Consider the following 26025-nt stretch of genomic DNA (forward strand, 5'->3'; position numbering starts at 1 on the left):
GGACACCACTGCGTTTTGCAGTAAGCTGTTATTTCAGAGAGATGAGAACTTTAATATGATGGATTTGTTTTCCTGTCTTGGCTTCTCTTCTGTGTTTAACCTACACCAGCAGAACTACATGTATTCAATTCAAATGTGATTTGACCTAATGGTTCACACTTCAGTGCACTGTGGGATGGGCATGAATTGCAGGTCCATGGCATAGGTAGAATGGAGGCAAAATGTACCTGATCAGCTGCAGAGATCTGCAGAGGACTGTCACTTTGATAAAGTTAGGATCAAGAACCCTCTCTTGTGGGAACCCTGGCATTCAAAAGCTGTGAATGTCTTGAGACAGATTTGAAATAGTAACAATGTCAGAAAGCACACTGCTTTATCTTTGAAAGTAAAATGCCAGCACCTAAAATAACATTTCTGAGTTTAGTAACTTCCATATTCTTCATGAAGTCTTCATATGCAGTCAAATTCTGCTGTTGACGAGAGTGAGATTCTGGGTAGCTCATTTTCTTGTCTTTGCTGTGAATTAATTGGGAGCAAAATATTAAAGATAGCCCATGTCACAGAAGGTTTGCAAGAGTAATTTGGGAAAAGTCAGCGCATGACCATCTGAAGCAACAGGTAAAGTGCTATTAGTGAATGGCATATGATGTTTTTAAACTGTGATAGTATGAGCCGCACAATGACAGTGTATGTATGAGGGGGGGATTTTTACTTTCGTACCATAGCTTTGGGGAACGGAGTTAACGAGAATCGTGATACCTGAAGACAGTCGTGTGCAATCTGAGCCGTTTAAAACTACACCGTGACTACCGGCGGTCAGCTCAGGGCTCTCCCAGGCGATCCCCTCCGGAAACGGTCGACTCGGAGCAGCTTCCTCGTCCCGTCCAGCCCGACTTTGGTGGGCGGTGGGACCCTGCCCCGAGGTGCGCGGTCCAGGTGCAGAAGCGGGGAGCAGGCGCCGGGCCGCGGTCCCTGTGCTAGGCGCTGTCGGCCCCGGCCCCTGCCTCGTCTGTTCTCCCTGCCCGCTCCGCTCCGCGCCCCGTCCCTCTGCTCCGGCGGCTCCCGGCCACCCCCCGCCACTCCCCTCCGCCCCGCCAGCGTCCCACGGCCCCCGGGGACATAAATCCCTCCCCGCCGGCGGCAGCCGTTCCGCGGCACCCCGCGGCGATGGCGGCTGCGGCGGGCGGGCGGGCGCTGCGGTGCGCGCTGGCGGCCGTGGGGCTGCTGTCGGCGCTCAGCGCCGCGGGGACGCTGTTCCTGCTGGCGCAGTGGCGGGAGCTGGGCGCGGCGCTGCGGGAGCTGGAGGCAGCGCGGCCCTCGGAGGGCAACGGCTCCGCGCGGCACCTGCTGGACCCCGGAACGGCGCCCGCCCGCAGCAAGCGCAGCCACCGCGGGGAGCGCGCCCGCGGACACGTGCGGGCCGAGAACGACGACATGCTGATGATGATGACCTACTCCATGGTGCCGGTACGGCGGAGCGCACGTCCCGCCGGGGCTGGGGCGGGAAGGGGGCCGGCAGCGGCGGCGTTGGCCCTTGGTACCCGCCTCTAGCCGCAAGGGGCTGCGGGACTGGCGGACAGTGGGGCTGGGGGTTCTCCCAGCTCCGGCCCCACGGTTCCCTTGGATGGGCGATGCTGACATTGCCAGGTCCGGGCCGCTCTTTGCTGCTGCTGAGTTTACGTCGTGCAAAAACACCCGCTTGATGCTTTCAGAGCGTGGTGCCTAAGGAACAGCGTCTGTAAGTGATGAGGCCTTAGAGTTGATGTGCCATCTAGGTTACAGTTTATGATTAAACTTCTAAAATGATAGTTACATAGATAAACAGAGTGAAGTTATTCGTTAGAAGCATGGGTTTAATGAAACTTCAAAAATATAATTGTAATAGGGTCAGCCTTCTGGTTCTAAGGTTTTGGATCTTTAAATCTCTGCACCATTAGTAGAACCCCCATGTGTTTCCTGCTGTTAAGTATCTCAAGGTGAGGTACTTGACATCGCTTTACCCGTACATGTGTCTGAAGTTGATAGAAACCTTTCAGTAAATATTACATTTAAAAGTAGTGCTCGATGGGTCAGTAGAGACCTTTATGTCCTTTCTCTAGCAAAATTGCGTAGTTTTTTGCACTTCAGTGAAAAGATTATCTTTGCTTGGTGTTAACTAGGTTATGTAATGGAGAGGATACACAGGTCATACAGTTTAAAAAGTCTGAATAGATTTAAAAGCTTTTAAGTTCTGAGTCAGAAGTACAAGAAAAGTATTACTATTACAGGCAGCTTAGTGGGAATTCTGTCCCAGTGAAGACTGCAGACCTTGGCCCACAAAAGAGCAGGAGAGGCTAACTCCACCTCCTACTGCTGTCACCAGTATTACTGGTTTAAAACATCACTTACAGAAAATACCTTTTCAGTATTGTTCCACTGGCATTTTTGTTAATAAACCATTGCAATGATGGTTTTGCAGTGATGGCATCTCCATTAATATTCAAGCTAATGAGGTTGTAGAGTGCAGGTGTTCATAGCATAGCATTTTGATAATGCAGTTGTTGGAAGTTTAGGATAAATAATTATTTCAGGTCAAAGTGGAATGTTCATCGTTATTTTTTGGAACCATAATTCTCAAGTTACTGTTACTGAGCAGGGCTCTTCCAGATTTGAAAAGTGAAATGACTTTCTAGAAACATAAAAAAAAACCCAAAACCTGGAAAACAACAGTGTGTTTTCTTTAGATTTTTTTTTTTTTGATCAAATAACCTTAAAAAATGTGATGACCCAGTGAAATATTTTCATGTGCTGCAGCTAAGCTTTTCATCAAAACATTTAGTCAAAACTTCTGCCTGTTTCTCTTATGAAACCATCTTTGTGTTTGGCAGCTACGGCTCACTTTGTTCCAGCTGACGTGAACTGCTGCTTTGAGTCTAAGGAATCCACAAATAAGATTATCAGAGAAAAGGTTCAGATCCTGACAGGGACTGAACACTGCTGATGCTCTCTGTTAGGTGCTGGGGATTAAATTGTTAGTGGCCATTGGATGTCTAGATAATCTTGACAGTGGCAGTTAAATATGCTACTCTGTTGTCATTAGGTAGCATGCGTGGATTGAATGACTTTTATCATCATCTTCAAATAGCACTGAGTGACACGGTGTATATTTTATCAGCATGTGGCAAGACTATTCACTTGTGCAGCATCTCCATTTAAATCACCCCTGTGACTACTGCTGTGTGTGATGTGCTTCGTATAAACGTGTATTCTGTAGGGAGCTGCTTGGGCAGGTTTTGTGTCATTTGTTCTCACAGAGTTTCCACCAACTGTTTTTCATTCTGGCTGTTGCTCGGTGTGTATCTGTGTGCAGACACACTTGATCAAGGGGAAAAGTCCTCAGAAAAAATTTCAAGCACCCCCTCCCACTCTTTCATTTTTCCATTTTGTGCCTAACTCCCACTAATGTAATACGAAGACTTGAATGCTTCTTTGTCTCACTTGTAGTGCGAGATAAAGTTACTTGCAGTCGGTGAGATGATCTTTACTACACTTGCACGCCTTACAATGATATTCAAGCCTCTATTGAATGTGGGCCTGGAATGGAGGTTTCCCCTGAGCAGGATCTCTCCTGTAGCAGAGGCGCAGGTTTCTGCAGGTTGGTGCTGTAGGTATCAATATCCTACAGCTCTACACAGCTGTTGGTCAGGGGAGGTCTGTTGTGCCCACTGCTCAAGACTCTCTGAAATAGCTTTAGGTATCAAAAGTCATATTTTATCTTTAATAACATGAGCATAGTTTTTTTGGTTCTGGGCCTTTTGTTTATGTATTTATAAATATATTTATTTTGTAAGAGAATAAAAATAGGAAGTCGGCGAATCTGCTGCTCTAGAAAGGCTACTAAGAGGGTAACAGCCCAATAAATTTGAGAGTAATAAGTTTGAAAGTGAGATTTAAAACAGTGCAAGAGGTGATGGCTTATGGCTATCTAGTTATCCAAGTTGTTGCTTCATAACTTTGGTTGTCTTATTTTGTGTTTTTCACTTGCTTAGTGACAAAACTAAACTTTTATTATTTAAATAATATACTTTTATCTGTAGCTTTTCTTCATGGTGGTGCTGGCTGATTGGATGACTGGTGTACTCATCTTTCATAGCTAATCAGGAGGTTCTGCTGTAAGCTATTTGCTAACACACTTCAAGTGCCATGTTTTTTAATTGTCACCTGAATTGCACTGATTGGTAAAATAATACTGCTGAGATAATTGGAGGGCCCCAAAGCAAGTTGCAATCACTTCAGCCACCTCAACAAAACTATTTAGATTAAAATGCAGCTTGAATTAGAGCACATATGGACAATGTGCATTTTACAAGTTACATGGTGAAAGCCAGGTGTTTTGGAGGGGTGGGAGGGGAACGAGAACAAGCCAATTCTGATGTTCAAAACCAGTTAGCTCTTCTCAGCTAATTTAAATTGAGTCTAAAACTTGTAAATACAAGAGCTGTTCCAGTACGGTCTAGAATCTGGTGAATTCTCCAGATGTATCTGACTGAGTTAAAATCCTTCGTTTGATTTTGCAGCAAAAGAGGACTTGCATCAAAACAGTTGTCCTTTATTTGAGTCTGTTACATTTGTTGCTTGAAGCTAATGATGTGCTAGTTTTAAAAGTAAAGATTAACAGCAGCGAATAACATGCTAGGATTAAACATCAATCTGCCTTTCAGATTGATTTGCACTTGTTCTCTTTTGGGACTGGTGCATTCCATTATTGGTAAATAGAGTAGTTTTATAAAGATGAATAAATGAGCAACTCTGGGTAAATAGTTCCTAAATTATCATATATTGCACAGCTCTGAAATAACAATCTTTTTAATTTCTGACTATAAACATTAGAATTGCCCATGAAGAGCTGAGGCCCTTCCAGTGCTTGGGTTCATAATATCCTCATTTCTGCTTGGTGTTTTGATGAGTCGCAAAACATTTTATGGTGTTGACTCTCACTCTCAGCAAGCAGGACATGTAAAATGAATGCTTTCTCAGCCAAAACCCACGTGCTTTGTAAAGATAACTTTCTGATTGAGAAACTTTAGTCTATTCTAAATTAAGAGCATCTGTATGAATGTGGTTTTCAGCTTGGTTTTGATGAAGTCAGTCATTGCTGGAATGGAATTTTGAATGGATGAAAGTCCTTTCCAAATTAGTAGATCTTGGTTATTCCAAGATAAGAAATCACTTAGTTTGTATTTCTCACTGGATATCTTATGTTAGACAAGTATTCATCATCTGATACGAATTTAAAATAAAATTGAGTGTAACCTTTATTGGCTGATTTTGGCTTTTAATACCTTCTAGTGGTAGAGTCAATGCATGGACAACCATGGAGGTTTTACAATAAAGTATGAGCCTTAATGCCTAGAATGATGTATGGAGTAGTCTGCCAAATATTTTCTTCCTGCCTTCAGTAAGATTTAAGATGAGGTATATTAAACAGATTCCTATGAGAGTCACTGCCTGAAGAGATGGATGGAGTCACAGGGTTAAGGTAGTTTATTCTTACGAACACAGAGTGGGCAGTTTTATCTTTGTTGTTGGAATTATTTCTGTAGGCAAAGTAAACCAGATACTTCTATGGCATGCACTGGCTTCAACTTCACTTTCTTTGCAATTTTAGGTCCGAGTGATGGTGGATTTATGTAACAGCACAAAAGGGATATGCTTAACAGGTACGTTTATTGCCTGAAGCGCTACACCTATGTTATCTTCAGGAACAAAGAATTACAATGTCTTCAAAGAACTTGAGGTCGGTGGCTGTCAAAGAGCAGTGCTATTTACTGAGAATGTATATATCAATTATGCTACTTATTTAAAAAAAGATAATAGGTGCTACTTTGGGTTTTACCTATGCCAACTTAATATAAATGTTGGAATCTAAGGATCTCAGTTGATGTTAGTTGGAGCTATTTCTTTCCCAAGTAATTTTCATAAGCAAATCTTATAGACTTGGGTGTTTAAAATACTAGCTGAGGTTTGGTCTTGGTATTTTTGTCTACGTCTCCACACTTCAAGGCTACATGGGATGAACATACAGGATGTAGAAACTTGCTTCCATTGTTTAACTGCTGTGGAGTAATGAGGCTTAGATAAGTAAAATGTTTGCCTACCCCTGCTTTGGATTGGACCATGGTAACAGGACATTGGGTTTCACATGTTATCAACGGGGAACTGGAATGGCTGATAGCTAGGAGAAGAGGTTATCTGAGAAGTTTTTATGTGATTTGATGAAAAGAATGTCAGGACGTAGCCATTTTAAGGGCTATGGTCCAGCTTTGAATTCTGTAACAGACTGAGTTGTGTTCTGTTTTGAAGATGGAAGATTAGAAATAAGCCACTTTTTATGTGTTTAAGAAAATGCTTCACTTACTATAGTAAGTAGTATAGTAATGCTTCACTTACTATAGTAAGTGAAGGAACACTTACCACTTGTGTTTTCAAATGGCTATCGGGTCCGTGTGGCTGAACTGATTTCAACATAAATGAGTGTTGTGGCACTATTATCATAGTACAAACAGATGCTAAATACTGCTTCTGAAAATGCATATCAGTTCTGACTGCAACTGAGGCTGAGCCATAGACAACTTAGAAGTTTGTTTCTTTGGCCTACAGACTTCTGAATTCATGCTGCTTGGTGCCTTCTGCACATTTTTGCTCTCTTGACACCATTAAACTTTTGTTACTGGCTTTCTCTGCTATAGGCCTTTGTGACAATTGCTGCTTTTTCAAGTACCTTTCTTGTTTACATTATGCTTATACAAGGGTAATAAAGATCCTCAGTTTTTGAGGTAAGGAAGTAATTGAACGCACTGATGGATGTAACATTGTAGTGTGGAAGAAATGGTCATTTACTGGAAAATTGGCAGAAAGATGTTAACTGACGTTACTGCCTGTACTGATTAAAAGAGATAATTGCTGTAATGGTATTATAAAATAGTTTTCACTTTACTCATAATGCTTTCTAATTAATGCTGAAAATTGTCATCGTTAGGGAAATCTAGTAATTACTGTTATTTTCTGTTGTAGAGTTATGTTGAAACAAGACTACTTTGTTGGCTAGATGAAAATGCTTACAGAACTAATTTGGTTCTTTAATTGCAACTGCCACCTTTCTTTGTATTCTCCTAACCTGCTTTTTCTGATTGTTTTTTGTGGCTCTTTTTTTTAATATGTATTGGTGATAGATTTTATTACAGAAACATTTTTGGTTTATTCTTGCTTTACTCTTGCCTGCTGTGCTTTCTTCTCATTGAGGCCCTATACCTGAACTAAGCCAGAGAGAATGAGACAGATTTTATTGCATGGCGTGTTGCTGAATAACTGAGCCAAGGCCAGTTTCTAACACACCGGCCAGGGCCTGTGGGAAGCTTGGGTTCCAGACCAGAGAACGAATACGTGTGAAAAGCCTGATTGTGATTTAGATGTAGTCAATAATAATGACAAGACTTTTTCCATTTTTTTTTCCCTATTTAAATAGTTTGAATCCTGAACTGCAATGAAATACAACACATGGGAAATATAGCATGTATTTTTAATGTGTATTTTCAACAGGACTTTTAATTATGACATTCATCAGTATTTGTTAAATCTATTCTTCTGCAGTAGGATTGTGGAGAGCACTTATATGAAGGAGATGTGATGATTGTTAAATGCCTTGCATCCATCCAGATAAGCCATGACAGTGAGAGTACATTGTAGAGGTGGTTGTTTGCCAAACCTTTATCAATAGAAATTTGCGAAAAGCAATATGTATGTGTCTGTGTAATTTCTTTTAAGGATACTCTTTCAGTAAGTGAGTTTCTGCTAATGTTTAAATTATTATTTATAATACAAAGCAGCTAAACCCATACGTGTTCATTTTGAAATTGGTGGGGGGGGTCCTCCCCTTTTACTGTTCTGATTTAATCCTGATAAATTCAGTTTGGAATTGTTTTTTGTTTCTTACTAGCTTAAACTCATCATTTCTTCTTTCTTGTTCTTGCTGTAGGCCCCCCAGGTCCCCCAGGTAAGGTGCTTGGTACAAGTGCACTAACATTTTTGGATAATAGAAACAGTTGCTGGTACAAAACCTCAAAATGTAGAAGTGTATCTTTTATGGCACAGTCTGCTTTGCTAATTAGAGTGAGAGGGCTGAATGACTGCCTGCCTTTCCTGCCTTTCTAATTACCGTATTTAGGTCAATTCGTGCCCCTTCTGAGCAGGGGGGAGGTTTTAGACATTATACTTTTCTAGTGGAGGGAATGCAATAGTTTCACATTTGCCAAAATTTATTTGATCAAAACCAGGTGAAATTAAGAGTGTTTAAGTAGCATTTAGCTGAAGACATGAATGTATGCATATAAAAACCCCAACAACCTGGGTAAATTGATATTATAACACTAAAAGCATCACTTAAAAAAAATGTTGGTTAATGATTCCACCCTCCCACCACCCCCATAACTTTTCCTCCTTGATTATTTAATTCTTTCTGTTCTCCCTCATGGGTTGCTAGGCTATGTGAATGGTTACTTGCCTTCTTTCTGTGCTGCCTTAGCTGTGGGTCTGCTTAGAATAATTCTCTATATCAGAAAAGTATCAGGTACATTTTGTTTGTCGGGGTTCAAGTAACAGTGAGAGGCAGTGATGTCTTCTCAGTCAACCAGTCATGGTTTGGCACTGCAGTATTCTGGACAAGTAGGTAAATGTTGTTCTTGTGTTAGATTAGTCCAGCAGATACCATGAGCAACATTAAATCTTAGGTGGCTTCTGGAAGGTGCTATAGTCACTGCCAAATTCAGAAATAAATGGGTCCACAGTTCTTGTCATTGAAGTGGAATCCAAAAGGCTGATCTGTGCTGGCCTTAATGCAGGTTGTGGGCAGTATTAATTTTATTCAGTTTTCTTATACACAGGCCAGGGCAAAAAAGCATCTTACCTTTAAGTTTGGTTTCATAACGTTTTGTTGTTTGTTGTGGATGGGTGTTTTCCTGTATGTATTGGTTTGGCTTGGTGGTGTGGTGGGGGTTTGTTGTAGGAGGATACTCTATTGGCATGAAGAACATAATGGCCAAATAGAGGATTTTATATGTCATATCTATTAAATATATATAAACTTACTTTATGTAACTATAGCAGAATTAAGGATAAATTGCATTTAACAGTGCAAACATATATCATTTATGCTGTTTGGTTTGTTCAGGGCCTCCTGGACTTGATGGACGACCTGGCTACAATGGATCAGATGGACTCCCAGGTATACCAGGACAAAAGGGAGAACCAGGAATAAGTGGAAAAAGAGGAAAAATAGGTATTTTTATTTATTTTTTTTTGGTGGTAGTTTAAAAAAGGAATTGTTTCTTACTATTATTTCAGATGTAGTTGCTTTTAGACCTGTGTACAGGGAGAAGGGTTTCAGTGTTTACAAAGAAGCTGCACGTTACAGAATTCTGTAGATTCACGGTCTTACACCAGGCTTTGGTAGATTACTTCAGATTTAATCCACAGTAAGGAAGATGATGCAATATTGCAGATTAAAGCTGTTGTATCTCAGTATTCTGAACTTGCTAGTAAATACTGTTATTGGAAGAATATTTCCTTTCACTCACCTGCCAACATAATGGCCCTTAGACTTTAGATGCCTTAAAAAAGGAAAGCCAGAGTTTGTGGATGAAATCTGTTACTTATTATCACAGTTTTGATTCCAGATTCATAATACCTGTGGCAGGAGCTGTACATTTGCATATTTTGCTTCTTTTCTGTATTGCTTATTTAGGCTGGAAGCTCTTATTTTTCAGTCTCGGGTACACTTTGTAATGCGTTTAGCCCACAAGGGATTTTTTTTTATGGTGGTTGACAAAGCTATTTAGCCCAACTTAAATGATTTCACCACAGTATGTTTCTGCTAAAAACAGAGAGAATCAGCAGCAGAAGTGCTGTCGTTTCTTAGCTGTCCAGCTCATCAGGAGGAAATGGGACAGGCTGACTATAGAGAACAAAAGTAGACCTGGCAAGCTAGGTTCAACAGATGACTGCACAGTAGCTGAGGCAGTTACTTCAGGCAAAGCCTGTAAACTACAGAGAAGATTTAAAAGTGGAAGCAATTGGTTTATCCACTGACTTGTCTGATGCACAGTAGCAATGTACAAGCACTTCAAGGCAGAATGAAAAAGCAATTGGGTTGTGCATGGTAGAAGGATAAGGAGACAAAAGGGCATCAGAATGGTAACTTTGAGAGGGGCAGAGAAGAGGGAAGGGTATGTCCATGAGTGAACAGGCTGACATTAGCAGGTTGGTATTTATAGTGGCCCATCTATTATTCTGGCTTTTGCACGTAGCTGCGTGGGTTTGCTGCCAGGTACAAGTGGAACAATTGCCTACTGTATCTTGAGACACGGCATGATCTGTCACTGCAGTATCCCCGGTAAATGTTTAAAATTGGAAATGAAAGTGAGAACCACTGTTCAGAGTCGGTGGCAATTGTGCCAAAGGCACACTTCGGATTTCTCCCCAGAACTGAAATTGTTTCAGATTTCACAAAATCAATTTAAATAGTAAAATCCTGAGTAGAGAACTACGCATTTTGTTCTCAAGTATTAACAAATATAATTCAGTTGAAACCTATGGCTGCAAGAACATGCACATTTCTACTTGTGCAACTGTTAAGATTCCCTCTTCTAAAGCAAGAAAATACAAATTGCCACAGAAGTGGAGTGCAAGCTTTTGATGTGTCAGTTGTGCAAACACACCATTGTTTTTCTGATTGCACAACTAAATCACACAGGACAAAGGAATGAATACCTTGCTAAATACGTTTACCAATCAAGTGCAAAAAGTACCTGGACTACGCTTTCACCAAGCGTAGAGGGAGGGTTATAGTAGCCATGTGAAAATGTTACCAGGAAGCTGTTCCTGTTCTCTGTTGGACACTGGAAAATGTTAGAAGTGCAGTGTGTGTTGTAATGTTTAGTAATTGCTTTAAGAAAAAGCCTAGAACCATGAAAATGCCATTCTTCAGTGCCTTACAAATGTGAGATAAAGATAGTACTTCACATCTTCACTTACTATTCTTTCTTACCCAGAAATTTTCTAGCCAGTGTTAACGAGGCCCAGGTCTGTATATTTCATGCTCAAACCTCAGAGGTCACTAGGTAAAGAATGTATTATTAGCACCAAACAGATTGTACCAACTTTCTCTTCATATTAGGTTATGGTGTGGTTTTGGAATCAGACATATTACAGCTACCCAGTTAAATACAGGTGAAAAAAACAACTAGAGTGATATGGTATTTGTATTTAAAAGTTTATTGATTGATGCTAAATACTGGAAGAGTGCTCTTGGTACTGAATCACTTTTTATTTCTAGGTGTGCCAGGACCAAAAGGTGATCAAGGGCAGAAAGGAGAACCTGGAGAAATGGGTTTACCTGGCAAGGATGGTATGCCAGGAGGAAAAGGTGCAAGAGGAGCAAAGGGTGAAAAGGGGGATGCAAACAATGATGTGATATTAGAAGGTAGGAAGAAGTGCTCTTAGAAGCTCTCTTGCAACAGTGTGCTTGATAAAGATGTACCGTGGTTTTGAAGCATGAATGTGATCTGCAGGAGTAAGACCAACCACTACAAACATGTTATCCACAGTGAAGTTCGAGTGTTTCTCTGTGCACAAAATGTTCTCTCTTTAATGCAAGTCTTCACAAGAACTTTTCTGCTTGGGTTTTGAGTTGAGGTGTACGTGGATTCTGACCTTTCCAGTACACTTCCAGCCAGGTGACCTCCTGTTCTTTCTTGCAGTGTTGTTTTATTTGTCTATTAGAAAATAAAGGGCAGGTTTCTTCTCAGGAATATGTGAAGCAGCCATAAATATAAGCTGTGTAAAATTACAGCATTGTAACATCTGACGTTGAAGTCTCAGGATACAGTAACTGAAAGCCAACAGTGCTTTTATAACTCTCTAATGTGCCTGTAATCCCAACAGATAAATTGCATTGATGTCATACAACTTGTGAAGTTTTGTATGGTTCATCTTCTAACATACAGCACCCCACTGTGTTTATTGCACCAGATTTCTATATGCAGATACCCCTTAAGAAGGGAGGGGCTGTTTTACAGATCTCTGAAAGTCCATCATGTGAACACACACATTTCTCTGCAGGTTGCGTGTTCCTTAGAGCGCCTGTGACATTGTACTCTGTTTTGTATAGGTGCAAAAGGTGAACCTGGACCCCCAGGGCCCCCTGGACCACCTGGACCCCCAGGGCCTCCAGGAAAACGTAAAGGCAAAAATAAAGCACAGCTTCAGGAGAACGTGTACAGCAGCAAATGCACAGGTTAGTTCTTTCCAGTGTTCTTTTTAGGATAGTAAAGTCTCATAAAGCAGTATGCATGTGTTTAATTTTGCTGGCATCAATAAAATTGTACAAACTTAAAGCCGAGCATGTGGTTAGGTGTTTTGCTGAAATTTAATTTGGATAAGGCAGCAAGCTATCTCCAGTATAACAGTAGTCTTTCAATATGTTATTCAACGTACTTAATTGTGCTCAGGCGAAGTATTTACACATGGGGTTTTCTGTTGGATGTGATACACTTGGATAGTAAGAGAAAGGCTTTGAAATTTTTTGCTTTTAAATGCTGAATTTTAATTTTATATGTAACTATAACACCTAATAACCAGGCTACATTTCACTGTATTCTACAAAATGAAATTGCCTGTTATTGGCAGAAATGAAGCAAGCTTGAACTAGCTAAGACTTTTAAAAGCTGGAGGAATACAAAAGGATTCTCTGAGACTTTGTGTCCATTTGAAAATGTAAATTTTGGAGCAGGGTGATCTTGAGTTCTTTTCTGCTGTTGTTCATCATTATTGCATCCTGAATGCAGGTGGATCATGAGTCTCTTATTTCATTTACTGTAGCTGTGTTGGTGAAATATATGGCTCATTTTAATATTCATAAAGAAAAAAAGAATAGATTCCCTCCAAACTGTGTCTGCAAATTGCACAGCAGCTACTGTTAGAATCAAAATCCGAGCATCCAGACTACTGGTTCACAGATTGTATGATGAAGTGTAGCAGGTGCTATGCTTTAAGTCCCTGATCAGGTGCTGATATAATAAAGAGTTTGCCATGAGAAATCTCTGGCATGATTTTCAGGTGTGCTGGATACTAGTAAATCCTCATGGATTTAACTTGATACTGTGGACTGTTGAAAAATCATGCCAGGATTGTATTTTTAGCTTACTCCAACTCTTGGGTTTGTATCTGCATAGTAGATCTGACTGTCCTTGTCCCTTATCCCTGGACGGTATTGCATTCAACAGGGTGGCAGCTTTCAGTGACTGCTGCTGCCCTTAGAGTTCTGGGATGGATTTTCCTCCCAGCCATGTTTTCAGGGGAGATCAGAGTGATCCTTTAAACTTAGGAATAGTAAAGGATGTCTCGGTTACTAATCTTAGGCATTTCTGGAAGAGAGTTATTTGCAGCACTCCTTGATAAAGTGGGATTTCTTTCATAATTGGGAATGTAGTTTCTTGATAGGCATACCAAAAGGGAATAGCTTCCCTTTTGGGAACTGAAGAACTCATACAGTTATTAAGTGTGAAACAAGCAGAGCAATTTGTATGTCGTACCATTAATAGGGTGGTATCTTTTTATGTCACCATCATTCAGCACAGTTTGCTGAGATGACTTTATTATTATTATAAATGTATTAATTAAAACTAATGTAAAAAAGTGTCAAAATTAGCAAGTGAATATTTAATGCTGGGTGAAAAAACATACCAACTATTTCTGCCTCTTATTATAGCATTTAATTGTAGTAACATGCAAGAACCTCAATCAAGAGATTCTGGGTGTTGATGTATCACAACAGAGCCCAAAGAGCTTCCTTACAACGGAAAGTAGATAGCTGGAGCAGAAATCTCATCCTATTTGAAATTCAGAAATGCATGAACTATTGTACAAGGTATAATTGGAGCATTTACTCAGGTACCCTCTTTTCAAGTGTTGAAACAGACTGAAGTGCTTTGGAGGATAAGCTACCTGATGGATCTCTGATGGATTTTAAATCCCAGTGCGCAAGTAGGAGTTATACTCGAATAACTGCAAAGATGAGCTCTTCCTCAGTGAGCATTTACTTTTTATGAGTTAGTAGCTGCGAGATCTTATTACCAAAATTCAAGGAATAAAACAGCTTTTGTAATTAAATATTCATGTCCCTTTGAAGAAAAAAGAATACAGATGCTGATTTACAACTGTAGTTAACTTATTGCATAGATTACAAGAACAGTTTCTTTAAATTAAATTTGTATCAGATAAAACTTTAAGAGAACAATTAGCTGAAAGCTCAGGTGCATTTGTTCTCAATGGTACTGTTAGCTAACTCAAACAGAAACATCCCTGCTCCACACTCCCTTGCTCCATCCTTCCCACCCTCCCAGACAGCCCAAATCAATAGTTTTAATGTCTTGTAAACTCCATTAACTCTCAGCCAGATGTTTCAGCTATTTTTTTTTATTATTTATTTTTCTTTTCCCCGGGAAAGAAAGCAGAGAAAATTCCACCCGAGAATCTCTGATGGAAACCCATCTGTTTAATCTTAGTCGCTTTCCTTTTCATGCAGCTGAAAGTCCTCAGAGTATTGCAGATATTCTCAAATGTAAATAGTGCACTCAGCTTCACTGCAAACACTGACCTAGTCCTTGACTACTCTATAGTCTTAGATAAACTGCTGTATAGGGCACTGCTCATTCAGTTAACTGCATTTGTTAGACTTAGTCCAACAAAATTAACTTGTGCATTGCAACTTATAATTTACACTGAGTGGGTTCCTTTTCTGAGATATTTTAATACTATTTTGAGATCAGAATCTGGAAAGGGATCTAGAAGGATTGCTGGATTCTAGCTATAGGCATTCATCTTCCCCTGGTTGCACTGACTGTGCCTTATTTTGGAGATAGCTGTGATCACTTACAAACTTTTAATGTCATCACTAAATGTCCTAGATAAATGGGTGGGAGAAATATGCGTAGTTCTTGTTCTATCTTGGAGTAATTTTGTTCTTCATGAACAAAGAGTGAATATAACCTAAAGGAGAAAAAAACAATGCAGTATAATCTGTCCTTTCTTTCCTAAATGTCACAGTAACCTTTCAGCATTATTTCAGTTATTTCATATTTTTACTGTCTTTCTCATTTAAACTTCAGCACAGCCATGTAAGTCCTAGAAATATACTGGAAGGCAACAGTGAAAAACACATGTCCAGAAGAATTTGCTGCCTGCATGTCAAGCAGTGTGAAATGTGTAAGGAGATGAAGGTTAAGAATGGAATTAGAAAACAAAGCTACAGTTAAATCAGGGTATCTTCTGCAAAGAACTGAGAACTGTTCTCTCTGGTTATTCATTCTAAGCAAACTGAAACGTGTTGCATTGTTTTGAAGGCAGAAGAAGTATCTGGGTTTATAGAAAAAGGTTCATAAATAATATTCAGGAATTGTTTTAACAGTAAATGCTAAGAGTAAACCCAACCCAATTTAGAATTTAGTTACTCTACAAATTGTTAAGGGATTTGGAAAACCATTCCCAGGTGTTTCTAATGTGAGCCATTTCTATGTGTATAAGGAATATAATGTAAAATTTCCCTTAGTCTGTTTATTAGCATGAATGACTGACCTGCATTCTTATGCATTACGTGTCAGTGTATGTGTTCAAGCTTTATTACTGTCTTGGGCATTAACAGCATAAGCAAAACTTCCAGTACTGCCTACAGAGTACACCCCTTCTGCTGATGTGCGTATATTTGGGCATAAAGCTTTTTGAGTTTAGCCTTCACTCACTCCCAAGAACATATTTTTGGTATTGCTGCTAAATCAGCCAGCTGCCAGCTATCTCAGTTGTCTGGTTATCTAAGGAAAGGGGCAGCTCTGCCTTTCTAAGCAGCTACTCAGAAATTCACAGCTCAGGAATTAAATCTATTGAGTAAAATCAGTTACTCCTCAAAGTCGACTGTCTAATGACTTTAAGGAAAAAAAACTAGCCCGAACACTTAATTTCCTTGGTGGAAGTGAGAGCAAGTCTCTTTTTATCTCTTTATGACCAGACTAACCTAAGCTTTTTGTCCCAGATCAAACAAAATCCCAGTTGTCATTCCATGATTTTAGTGGAGTCACTGATGTGCATATCTGCCATGTCAGATATAGAAAAGTGACGTATTTGACCCTTTCTCTCTCAACTCTAGGTGAGACGTGTGCTGTACCAAATGATGATACCCTGGCTGGAAAAGCTGAAGACAGAACCCCTGCTCCTTCAAAAAAAGCTGGTAACCTGCTACAGAGTGTGACTATCTGCTACTTACTGTTTTAATGCCACAGATAATGGACATGTACTTTTTCTCTACTAGCATGTGTCATAACATCTGTAGGAAGTCCTGTTCACTTTGTCAGTGTACAGCAAACGTTTGGAACTTGGATGCGGGAGCCTGCAAATATAAGTGATGAAAGGATTTGGCTTACCATGCATTTTTCAGGTACACTGGGAGTAGTCACTCATTAAAGACCAGCTGTTATACTAATATTGCTTTGTGAATGCCTTCAGAACCCTAAACTAATAATTCAAATGAAGAATGATGGGGTTTGTACCCACATCTTTTTCAGAATGTTTTCTGTATTGCCTATACAGTATTTGACTATACGGCTATAGACATTTGCAGTATCTTTAGATGTTTTCAAAGTCACATCAGATTTTGAAAACAGTTTGAGGATTTTGGTTGGGTTTTTTTTGCTTGCTTGTTTGTTTTTTTAACCAATCCAAGTTTAAATATCTGTGGTTCATGCCTTTTTTTTGTATTCTTTCAACAGTTTCCTATGGTTTTACTTCCCTAAACTGTAGCTAGTTTTGCCTTTTCATTTAGTGAGGCATGAAAATGAATCAGATGCTGCATGAGCTACATTTAGTGCAGGACCTAAGTGGAAAAAGGAAACGTTTCTGTATATTTACCAGCTGTGTTCAGAATTAGGGTCCATCAGGTCTGTGGGAAGCAGCCTTTGAACACCATCTCTGTAGATTTTTATTTTTTTTTGGTATGTGTGTCTGAATTGTTTTATCACATTCCAGCAAGTTGAATCGCTATTGAAAACACAAATACAATTGTCTGTCAGCTATTTGATCGACTTTCACCAGAGATTGAATTTTAGGACAGAGATTTCAAAATTAGAGGAAATACACGATAGCGCTCTTTATATGTTTTCTCCTTCGTTTAGGAAACTCTATAAGAGAATATGAGAATTCCAATGCCTTGCTGAATGACAGCTACAGGATCATTAACATCACAGGATTCTTTTATGGATGTGGTCATGCAGTACGAAACAATCATCTGTACTATCAAAAGGGAGGAACCAATGTCATTCTGAAGTAAGTCACACATAGTTGGCTTAAGGCAAGTGACAATGTCGAAAGAGGAACAATGGATTACAGTGACAGAAAAGCAGACCACTTACACCATTTTATGTTTCATTTTGGTCCTGTCCAGAATAGGAAGAATAGAGGAATGGTTCAGAATTCTTTCCAGAACAGAACTACTAATGCTTTCCAATCTGTAACTAGAATGTGCATTACCAGACTTCTCTGCATGTGTGTAGATGCTGTGGAAGGAGAGGAGCTGGGAGGGTAGTCCAGGTCTTTTAACTCTGCTGTGACAGTTTGTTAAGCATTAAGTGCCTAAGTGGTTATTCTGAGTGGTCCCTGCACGGTAGGATAATGGGGCCTCCAGATAAATGAGATGCCATGTGCAGAAGTGAAGAGGTTTTTCTTTTGGCTATAGTGAGATCCAGCAGGTTTCTATTCTAAGTTACATTGCTGTGGATGTTCTTGCACTTGGATTTACTGTGCTTATAATAAAGAAATAAGAATGAAGGAATTTGGTGATTAGAAACAAGTATTTGAGTGGAAAAAAAAACAACCAAAACCTAAAGCAGCTGTACATCTACCTCCATCAGAGTAAGAATTGGTTCAGCTGCAGCTTGGGGAACATGGATGAGCAATTACATGACTGAAGCCCACCTGTGGAGCTTGGCTTTCCAGAGCTTCCTGCTGGGTTGATGCACATGCTTTGTTCTTGGATAGCACTGTTCTTAGCTTAGGGGTTCTTAGGCAGGGGTTGATTTTATGCTGCTAGTGCAAAGGAATGCACCAAGACACCAGCTGGTGAACTGGTGGATTGTGTATCTTGCTGTGGAGTGGCTCCACTGTTTGATTTCCTTGTAATAAGTTCTTACAACTCTCCCAATTCATCTCCCTGAATTGGAGCTGGGAATTACATCTCCCTGAATTGGAACTGGGAATTACATCTCCCTCTTCAGTTTCTACTGAGGACAGACAATACAAATCAAAACCAAACTCTCATCTTGTGGGAAGAGCCAAAGAAAGACAGCCCAAGGGCAAGTGAAAGATTGCATTTGCTTTCACATTCTCTTACATGACTCTGATGTTTGAGCCAAGAATATTAGTATACTTTGATGTCTTCTCAAGCAGGTGTGAGTGCTGCCTTCCTATATTCATTTAGACGCCAAGGAATGTGAACAAGCTGCTTGGATTCTATAATGCTGTTGTGGTTTAAGCCAGGTTTATTCTGCCAAAGACAAGCACACTTTCTGGCAACCTCCTTTAAATATCTTTTGGGCTTTTTGTTTATACAAATATAACACGGTGTTGATATTTGCTGATAGCACAGAGGTCCCTCACTTCTGCTTGGGTGCTGTTAATTGGGAAATGCCTTCACGTACAGATGAGCACAAACTATTTGTGGAATTTTCAAAACCTCTCTCAAAGTTGCCGAGACGTGGCCTTTCTGTTCAGTTATTCACTCTTAAGATTATTTATCTTCTGCGCAGACAGAATGAGGCACTATGAATTCTGTGACAGTAAAGTCCTTGATTTTGGGCTGCAGAAAAGCTTCTGGGAGTTTTTGCATTGGTTTAATGGAAAGAATAGGTGAGGACCTGGTTGGTTCATTTTGCAGTCGTTGACAAATAAAGTAAGTTTCCTGTCATATTTAAAAGCTGGTAGAACTAGGTTTGTCTCACTTTTGACAGGTTTTCTCATGATACCTGACATGAGATTGCTTCATCCTTTCATCCGTTGTTTCATCACATGCTTTTCCACCTCTTTTTAATTTTGGTTGACTTCATTCATATTAGCAATCAAAAATTGTAGGTTTAATTCCCTGCAGTTGATGAAGATATTACAGTGCATCTTGTCATTTACCCCAGTGTGCCAGAAGATTCAGGGATTTTTGAACTGTTCGAAGTTCTAGGCTAGACTGTCTTTGATGGGAGGAATGGAAAAGAACCTCAGGGAATGAAACCTCACTTTTCTGTTCCCTTCAGGATTTTCATATAAAAGACAAAAATATAGGGTATTTTTTGTTGCAGTTTTTGCACATTTCTAATGAATCTTGAGATGCTTTTTATCTTGTTGGCTCTTTATAGAAAAAAGTCCTGAAGAAAATCTGCCTTTCTATGTGACTGCTCCTCCTAAAAGCTGTCCTTCTAGCCCCTGCAAGGTTATCTACAAACATGAAGCAACTAGCAAGATTAACTGCATTGACACACACGTTGCTCAGAAATCTCCTCCAGCCTGGAAGCTTTTTTGTATTGCCCATACATGCTGCTGGAATACGGAGTTGCTGCAGACATGAGTTTTACAAAAGCTGAGGGGAATCATCTAGTTAGTCAGTCTCGACTTTTCTTACCATGATTCTTCCAAACTATGCTATCAACACCACTTCCACAGAAAAATTATTTTTCCAGTATTCTTCCTTCCATTGTAAGTTCCTGGATCTGAAATGTTCCTTTCATTAAGCTTGTCTTTTCAGAAGCATTTTGTATCAGTAGCGTATTCCTGTATTGAGTAATGTTTTTCCTCTATTTGAGGAATGGAGCTATACAGTTAGATAAACATCAGACAATGAAATGTGCTTTATACAGAAGGCATTGCTTAAAGCATTACTCTCTCTGCCTTTGCTAAAATACTGCATTTTTCAGTGATTAAATGCTAACTGCAAATGTGTCTTGATAGTAGCTGATTAGCCGCTTAAACTAGTAAGGGAACTCAATCTAGCTGCCCAATTCTGCTGTCCTCAGATGATCATCCTATTAAGGAATTTCAAGGAATAAAAACAATTTTATATATCAGAGACGAGACGTACAGTCTGTCCTGTTGGAGGCCAGCATAAGGTCAGGATTTTGGCTCTGAAAAGTAGAATTTTTGTTCCTTTGATGTTTACTTGAGCACTCCATTATCTGAACTGTTTTGAAAAGGAACTCTAAGACTAGGTGATCCTGCCCAGAATTCATGATGGTTTGGTCAATCACATTTCCTTGCTTTAGTTCTCGCCTAGTAGAAAGTAAACTTCTGTACAGGTTTCATTTCATAAGTTTGGGCCTTCACTTGGTATCTTATTCTTTTTCATACACATTCCTTTTAGTTTCTGCTTTCATCCTAGTGATAATAAAGATTATAGACTAAATAAAGTGAAACCTACTAAAGTGAATTCATGCTCTTGTGCTCTTTTTAGATTGGTTATTGCTTTGGAATTTTCTCCTGGTTTTTTGGAAGGTGATTTGAGTGGAGTACATAATCTTAAAAGACATCAGAATGGTCCTTGAGGACAAATATTTTCAGCAATGCTTCTACCAGTAATAACGCACTCTGAACTGATTCAACCAGTGTGTATAAAAATGAATTTCTAACACAACAATCCAAATACTTTATCTCATTTCAGACTTGGGCTTGACAGAGCATTGCTGGGCACACTGCTAATTGAAAAAGCATTACATCATGGTCGTAACTACCTGTTTTCTAACTCAAAGACATATTTCAAAGTAGCAGTGGATGAGAAGGGACTTTGGATTATATATGCCTCAAGCACTGATGAAAATATCATAGTTGCGCATATTGAGGAAGAAACCTTTTCAGTCATTCGGCATATCAATACCACATACCCCAAGTCCAAGGCGGGTAACGCATTCATAGCATGTGGCATTATGTACGTTACTGATACTAAGGACACGACAGTAAGTTTTGCTTTTGATTTACTGAAAGAGAAGCAGGTTGACACAAGGTTTGAGTTACGGTCTTCACAGTCTGTTCTTGCCATGCTTTCATACAGTCTAAGAGATAAGAATTTGTATACATGGGAGAATGGGAGCTTAATGGTATACCCTGTGCATTTTGGGAGATGAATATATTTTAAAACTTCATGTATGGGAGCTGTGTTTGACTAAATAGATTATTTAAAGCTGTATAGTACACACACAGGAGTCTACACAGGGGGTCTCTTCACTTGGGATAATTCTCTGTTCACTGTTGGTGGTTTCTGAGTGTGTATAGAAGGGAGAGCAGGCGCCTTTGCATAAACACACTTCAATTATACAGTCCATTCTCATTTCTTTATAAGAATAGCTGTTCAATATTGCAGCTGGCACACAGTTAGCACAGACTTGCTTTTGTTTTCCCCTTGTTATTCAGCCGATAATTATATCTAATGTACATTGATTCCATGGTCATGTGCTCAGCAGAGACTATTTATAACTTTCAGTTGCAATCATCTTATCTGCCATCATTTTCTCATCAGTGATTATGGTTTAGCAGAAATAATGATCTGTTGTGTACAAATACCTTTGTCACTTCCACTTAATACTTTTCACTGATTCTCTGTGAGCTTTTTATGGACAAAGGTATACAGCTATTAAAAATGGCGATGGAAATAGTTGTTTAGATAGAAAAAAAGGAGATAGCTTTGAATTTGAAAAACCCAGTGAACTGTTACGTAATCAAAAGAAAAATCCAGCCCAAGTACAAGGAAATGGGAATAACTACATTGTTAAATATTGAATATACATGAAATCGTGTTTAGTACATGGAGCAAGGGGGAAAAGTAATGAGGTATAAAATTGAAGAGAAGATGTAAAATTTATGATTAAAATTTCTTTTTTAACAGTGTTTGTATTGCTGCAGACTCTTCCTTACTCCTCACTGCCATGTAAACTATACCACTACAACTTGCTTATACCTACACTTAATTATAGTAAGGCATATATCTATAAAAAAAATTCCCCACATTTATCCATACAAAGTCATAAAATGAAGGGTATATGTTTTTGCTGCTACTAGAAAAATAAAAAACACAGGCTGTGTTTCCTGCAGCTGCCTTTGTTGGAGATGAGGATCCACATTCTGTTAACCTTATGCTTTTCTAGGACAGCTGACAATAAAATGCAAACAGCTCATCCTTTTTTACATCAGTACAATCTGAGATAGAGTTAAAGATAGCTCAGCACTATCCAGTCAGTCCACTGGAGGTTTAGTCACATCCATTTAAATATAAGGAAGAGTTCTGCAATGGACTGTTCCATGAAATAAAAGTAATTTATTTAACTTACAAAGGGAAAACTGAACAGTGACATTTACTCTTCTTTCTTTTCATACTTCTCGTACTTCACAGCCTGCAATTTAAAATCACCTTGGGAGAAAGGTGCTTTTTATTCTAGTATATTTTACAATACAGCACAGACATTAAAATTTTCATTGGAGGAATAAGACAAATTTGTTAACATTTAAATACGCAGACATCCGTTCCAGTCTCTTAAGAACATATTTTTTGTTTACAACAGAAAAATACATCTGACAACAGTAGCTAGTTATATTACAAGCAAACAATATTGAACTCTGCATAGTTTATACAATATACTGTGGTAATAATTTAATTACCAGTTTTATCCACTATTTACTAGCTGGCCACATAAAGCCTGACATTCATCTGAAATGTGGCATTGTATGCTCCGTTGGTATTCTCTTAACAGCTTCATTTAATGAAGTATTTTTCAGGACAGATGAATTTCAAAACTAAAAGCTGACTAGAATCATGGATGTCTTCACTACAAACATTTAGTGCTTACAATACATTCCTAAAGTAAAGGCAGGTGTCCAATAGAAAACATAGCTGTTGGGAAGAAAGGAAAATAGTGTGCAAATTAAAAACATTGTGTTTAAAAATGTGTTGATGTGCAAGTTGTAGTATCAACAGTGTATTAAAACTCACTAGGAAAAAAAATCTCAGCAGAAAATGATACATGTCTCACAGTACGTTCTTGATTGCACATGTTCCACGGCATTTGCATCCATTACACTTTCTTGTGAAAACCAAAATACACCACGTACTCTTAATTAAAACTAAACTATTTTACAATGAGAAGTTGTACACATGCTTCAATTAGTGCGAAAAACTGGAATAAAAATAATCAGAATCACATCAGAAATGCTTACTGACTTGTAGAGCCACAGTGCTTGTGAAGTGACTGACAGTTGTCAGAATCTTTGCAATACGCTTACTAAATGCAGCTTGTGGGTTACTAAGCAATAACCCTGCCTGTGACTGCCTGTACTGGGTTTAATTCTTCGCTTTTACAATACAGTACATGCATTTCCACCCCAGTGATCCTAATGGGCATACTCAAAATATACCTGTTGTAAAAGTGTTGTAGGTTGGTGGTTTTTTGTTGTATTTTTTTTAATCTTTTTTCCCCTATAATACTTAATGCTGCAGCAACTGCTTTGAAAGGAAACATTCTGTTTCCTTTCCACAGTGCTTATCACTGTGTTTTTAGCTACTTAAAGGGACATTATATAAAACCAGGATTAGCTTACGTGATGCTACAGCGTGTCAGAAATGCTTGAAGGTACATGGAAAGCATGGGGAAGAACCCTCATTTTCAGTGTGCCATCTGCTCCACAGGAGAAAATACGATTGCCTTGCACAGTTTCAATCTGGGTGACACCAGCACCAATGTTTCTGAAAATGGACTGCTTAGCATGTTCATTTTTAAATGAATGAATTAAATTATAGCCAGTCAGTCTCCACACCTGTATCAAAAGAATGACAAATGAGAAAAGAAGATTAAAATTAGGATTTGTATTTTTTCCTTGATATTTCAGATTCCTGGCTGTTCTAAATGCTATTCAGCAACGATAAAGGGTATTTTTTGTTGTCTGTTAGCATCAATTACAAATCCCAGAGTCTTGAGAGGCTCCTGATGAAGCATAATGTGAGACAGCAGAAAGCTACCTTAATATGGACCAGCTGGTTATTGGGCAGGGTGAAGCTGCCTTGTGTTACCTGGTCAGCAGTGGCCCTCCCAGCTTCTCCCCATGAAAGCTGCAGAAATGGACAGGCTGCGTTTTTGTCCAAGATGACTACTGTCAACTTTCCAGCAGCTGGGAATGGTTTACTGCTAAGGAATACTGCACGAAGTTAAGCTGTATAACTAATAGGCAAGCAGAGTGGTAGCAGAGCTGAGCTGTCTGCTCTTGTGTCCTGAGTTTTAGAAGCCCTCATCAAGACTAGCCCAGTAAGTGCACAGAGGCACAGAAAGCACGTACTAAACAGTATGCAGTCCAGCTAAAAGGAGAGAAACTGTATTCTCCTTCTCTTTACCATGTTCTTTTATTTTTTTCCTTTAGTATTCAGGAAATATGCCATTTAAAACAGGGACTGGTTTTCTGTTTTGTTGGGGTTTGTTTCTGACTGCTATGACAGCTTAATATCTGTGTTGGGCTTCAGCACCAAGATTGAACGAAACTTGGTGTTACAGAAACTCCACACGTTGCTGAAGTTACTGAACGTCCCCTGTATTGCAGGGAGAAGTAACTAAAGGCAAAACCAGACGCTTTTTAACTGAGAAAAATAAAGCTAAGGTTTCAGAGTCATGCAGTTTGATTTATCCACTTACATATCAGTCACACAACTTTAAAAAGACTGTTTAATTGGAGAGCAAAACCTGCTTGCTTTAGAAAGATGTTAGTACATTTAAGTTCACGTTACAAATGTAAAGCAAGCATCCTGTGTGTCAAATGTGGGTTTGGGTTTTGGGGGTTTGTTTTGTTACTGCATTCATCTGGCTATTTGCAGCATGCCCATCAACGTGTCAATATACTGCTTCAGCTAAATACTATATACAACTTGGCTCATCCAGTATCTTACCTTCATGTTGCCTTCTGCTGAGCCTGTGACAAAATACTCTTCAGAAGGGTCCAGGGCAAGGGCCTTCACAGCTGACTCATGTGCGTGGAAGGTGTAAAGGATTTGCCTCTGTCTGATGTCAAAGATGCAGATGTATCCCTTCCTACCTCCAGAAATTAGCAGTTGATGTTTAGGTGCATACTGAAGTACTGTGGCACCGTGATCATGACAAGTGAAGGCTGAAGAAGGAGGATGTCAGAAATTAATAGATTTGAAACTGTAAGTAGCTTTCGATCTTAAAATGCATTTCTTCTATAAAGTGTTATCTGAGTATTTTCTAACTTGACAGATACATTGCTTCACACAGGTAATGTCCTGTCAGCTGACAGCTTGTTGCTCTCCTAAGAGCTATGCAGATCTAATGCACAAGAAAATACAATATGCAGTTTAATTCATTTTATAATACAGGTAGATATCTGGATTTAGAACAAATGAGAAAATACAAAATTCCCTATATTAAGTTCGATTAAATCCCCAAGTTGAAAAAAGAAAATATATATATATATAGCTGAACTAAGACATCTCTTTTAAAGTGAGGCTGAACTGTGAAATCTCCTAGTTTTACAATATGAATCTCAGAATGCACCTATTGCTTATTCAAGTAATGAAGTTATTTGCAGATGTTGATGGTTGAACTTGCTCTTTTAAAAGCACAGGATATTGTATTTGAATTTGGATATATTTTTCTTTCATAGCGCAACATGACAGGATTTCGGTTTGGTTCATTACATAAAGATGAAATTATTGAAGTGGGTCAAATAGGCACAAACGTTTTTTAAGATCCCAATCCAAGTGCTGAAAGACAAGGACAGTAGACAGAAGGATTTGCTTCTACTGTTACCTACAGTTGTCTTTTCCTTTGTGCTACAACAGAGTACTGGATATAGGAAGTGCCACTTTTAAGTGGAAGCCTGCATACACCAAAGTATTCAATAAAACAGCTTTATTAGATGTTT

At 39.1% G+C, this 26025-nt stretch overlaps 2 protein-coding genes across 6 annotated transcripts in view; one reads left to right on the forward strand and one right to left on the reverse strand.

Annotated features, from left to right (window-relative positions):
- Positions 1 to 22387, forward strand: part of GLDN (gliomedin) — a 72452-nt gene extending 50065 nt beyond the window's left edge. Inside the window, exons 1-10 of one of the 2 annotated variants that reach the window (XM_062628690.1) lie at positions 1187 to 1467; positions 5648 to 5699; positions 8015 to 8032; positions 9206 to 9313; positions 11369 to 11515; positions 12203 to 12328; positions 16232 to 16312; positions 16394 to 16519; positions 17253 to 17403; positions 20774 to 22387. In XM_062628690.1, the coding sequence (XP_062484674.1) occupies positions 1435 to 1467; positions 5648 to 5699; positions 8015 to 8032; positions 9206 to 9313; positions 11369 to 11515; positions 12203 to 12328; positions 16232 to 16312; positions 16394 to 16519; positions 17253 to 17403; positions 20774 to 21233 (1302 nt within the window). In that variant the 5' untranslated portion in view covers positions 1187 to 1434 and the 3' untranslated portion in view covers positions 21234 to 22387. Of the gene's footprint in view, positions 1 to 1186; positions 1468 to 5647; positions 5700 to 8014; positions 8033 to 9205; positions 9314 to 11368; positions 11516 to 12202; positions 12329 to 16231; positions 16313 to 16393; positions 16520 to 17252; positions 17404 to 20773 lie in introns of those variants that run through there. The other variant, XM_062628700.1, reaches the window with a different exon arrangement.
- A 13-nt stretch (positions 22388 to 22400) lies between these two features.
- The window catches only part of DMXL2 (Dmx like 2), a 53769-nt gene continuing 50144 nt past the window's right edge, over positions 22401 to 26025 (reverse strand). For 3 of the 4 annotated variants that reach the window (XM_062628578.1, XM_062628559.1, XM_062628588.1), the window contains 2 exons: positions 25031 to 25248; positions 23540 to 23913 (listed from right to left, as the gene is read on the reverse strand). In XM_062628578.1, the coding sequence (XP_062484562.1) occupies positions 23704 to 23913; positions 25031 to 25248 (428 nt within the window). In that variant the 3' untranslated portion in view covers positions 23540 to 23703. Of the gene's footprint in view, positions 22994 to 23539; positions 23914 to 25030; positions 25249 to 26025 lie in introns of those variants that run through there. The other variant, XM_062628567.1, reaches the window with a different exon arrangement.

This window comes from Pezoporus occidentalis, unplaced genomic scaffold, assembly GCF_034315485.1.
Source record: "Pezoporus occidentalis ecotype Australia unplaced genomic scaffold, CSIRO_AGI_Poc_V1 ctg11, whole genome shotgun sequence".
NCBI classification, from domain to species: domain Eukaryota; kingdom Metazoa; phylum Chordata; class Aves; order Psittaciformes; family Psittacidae; genus Pezoporus; species Pezoporus occidentalis.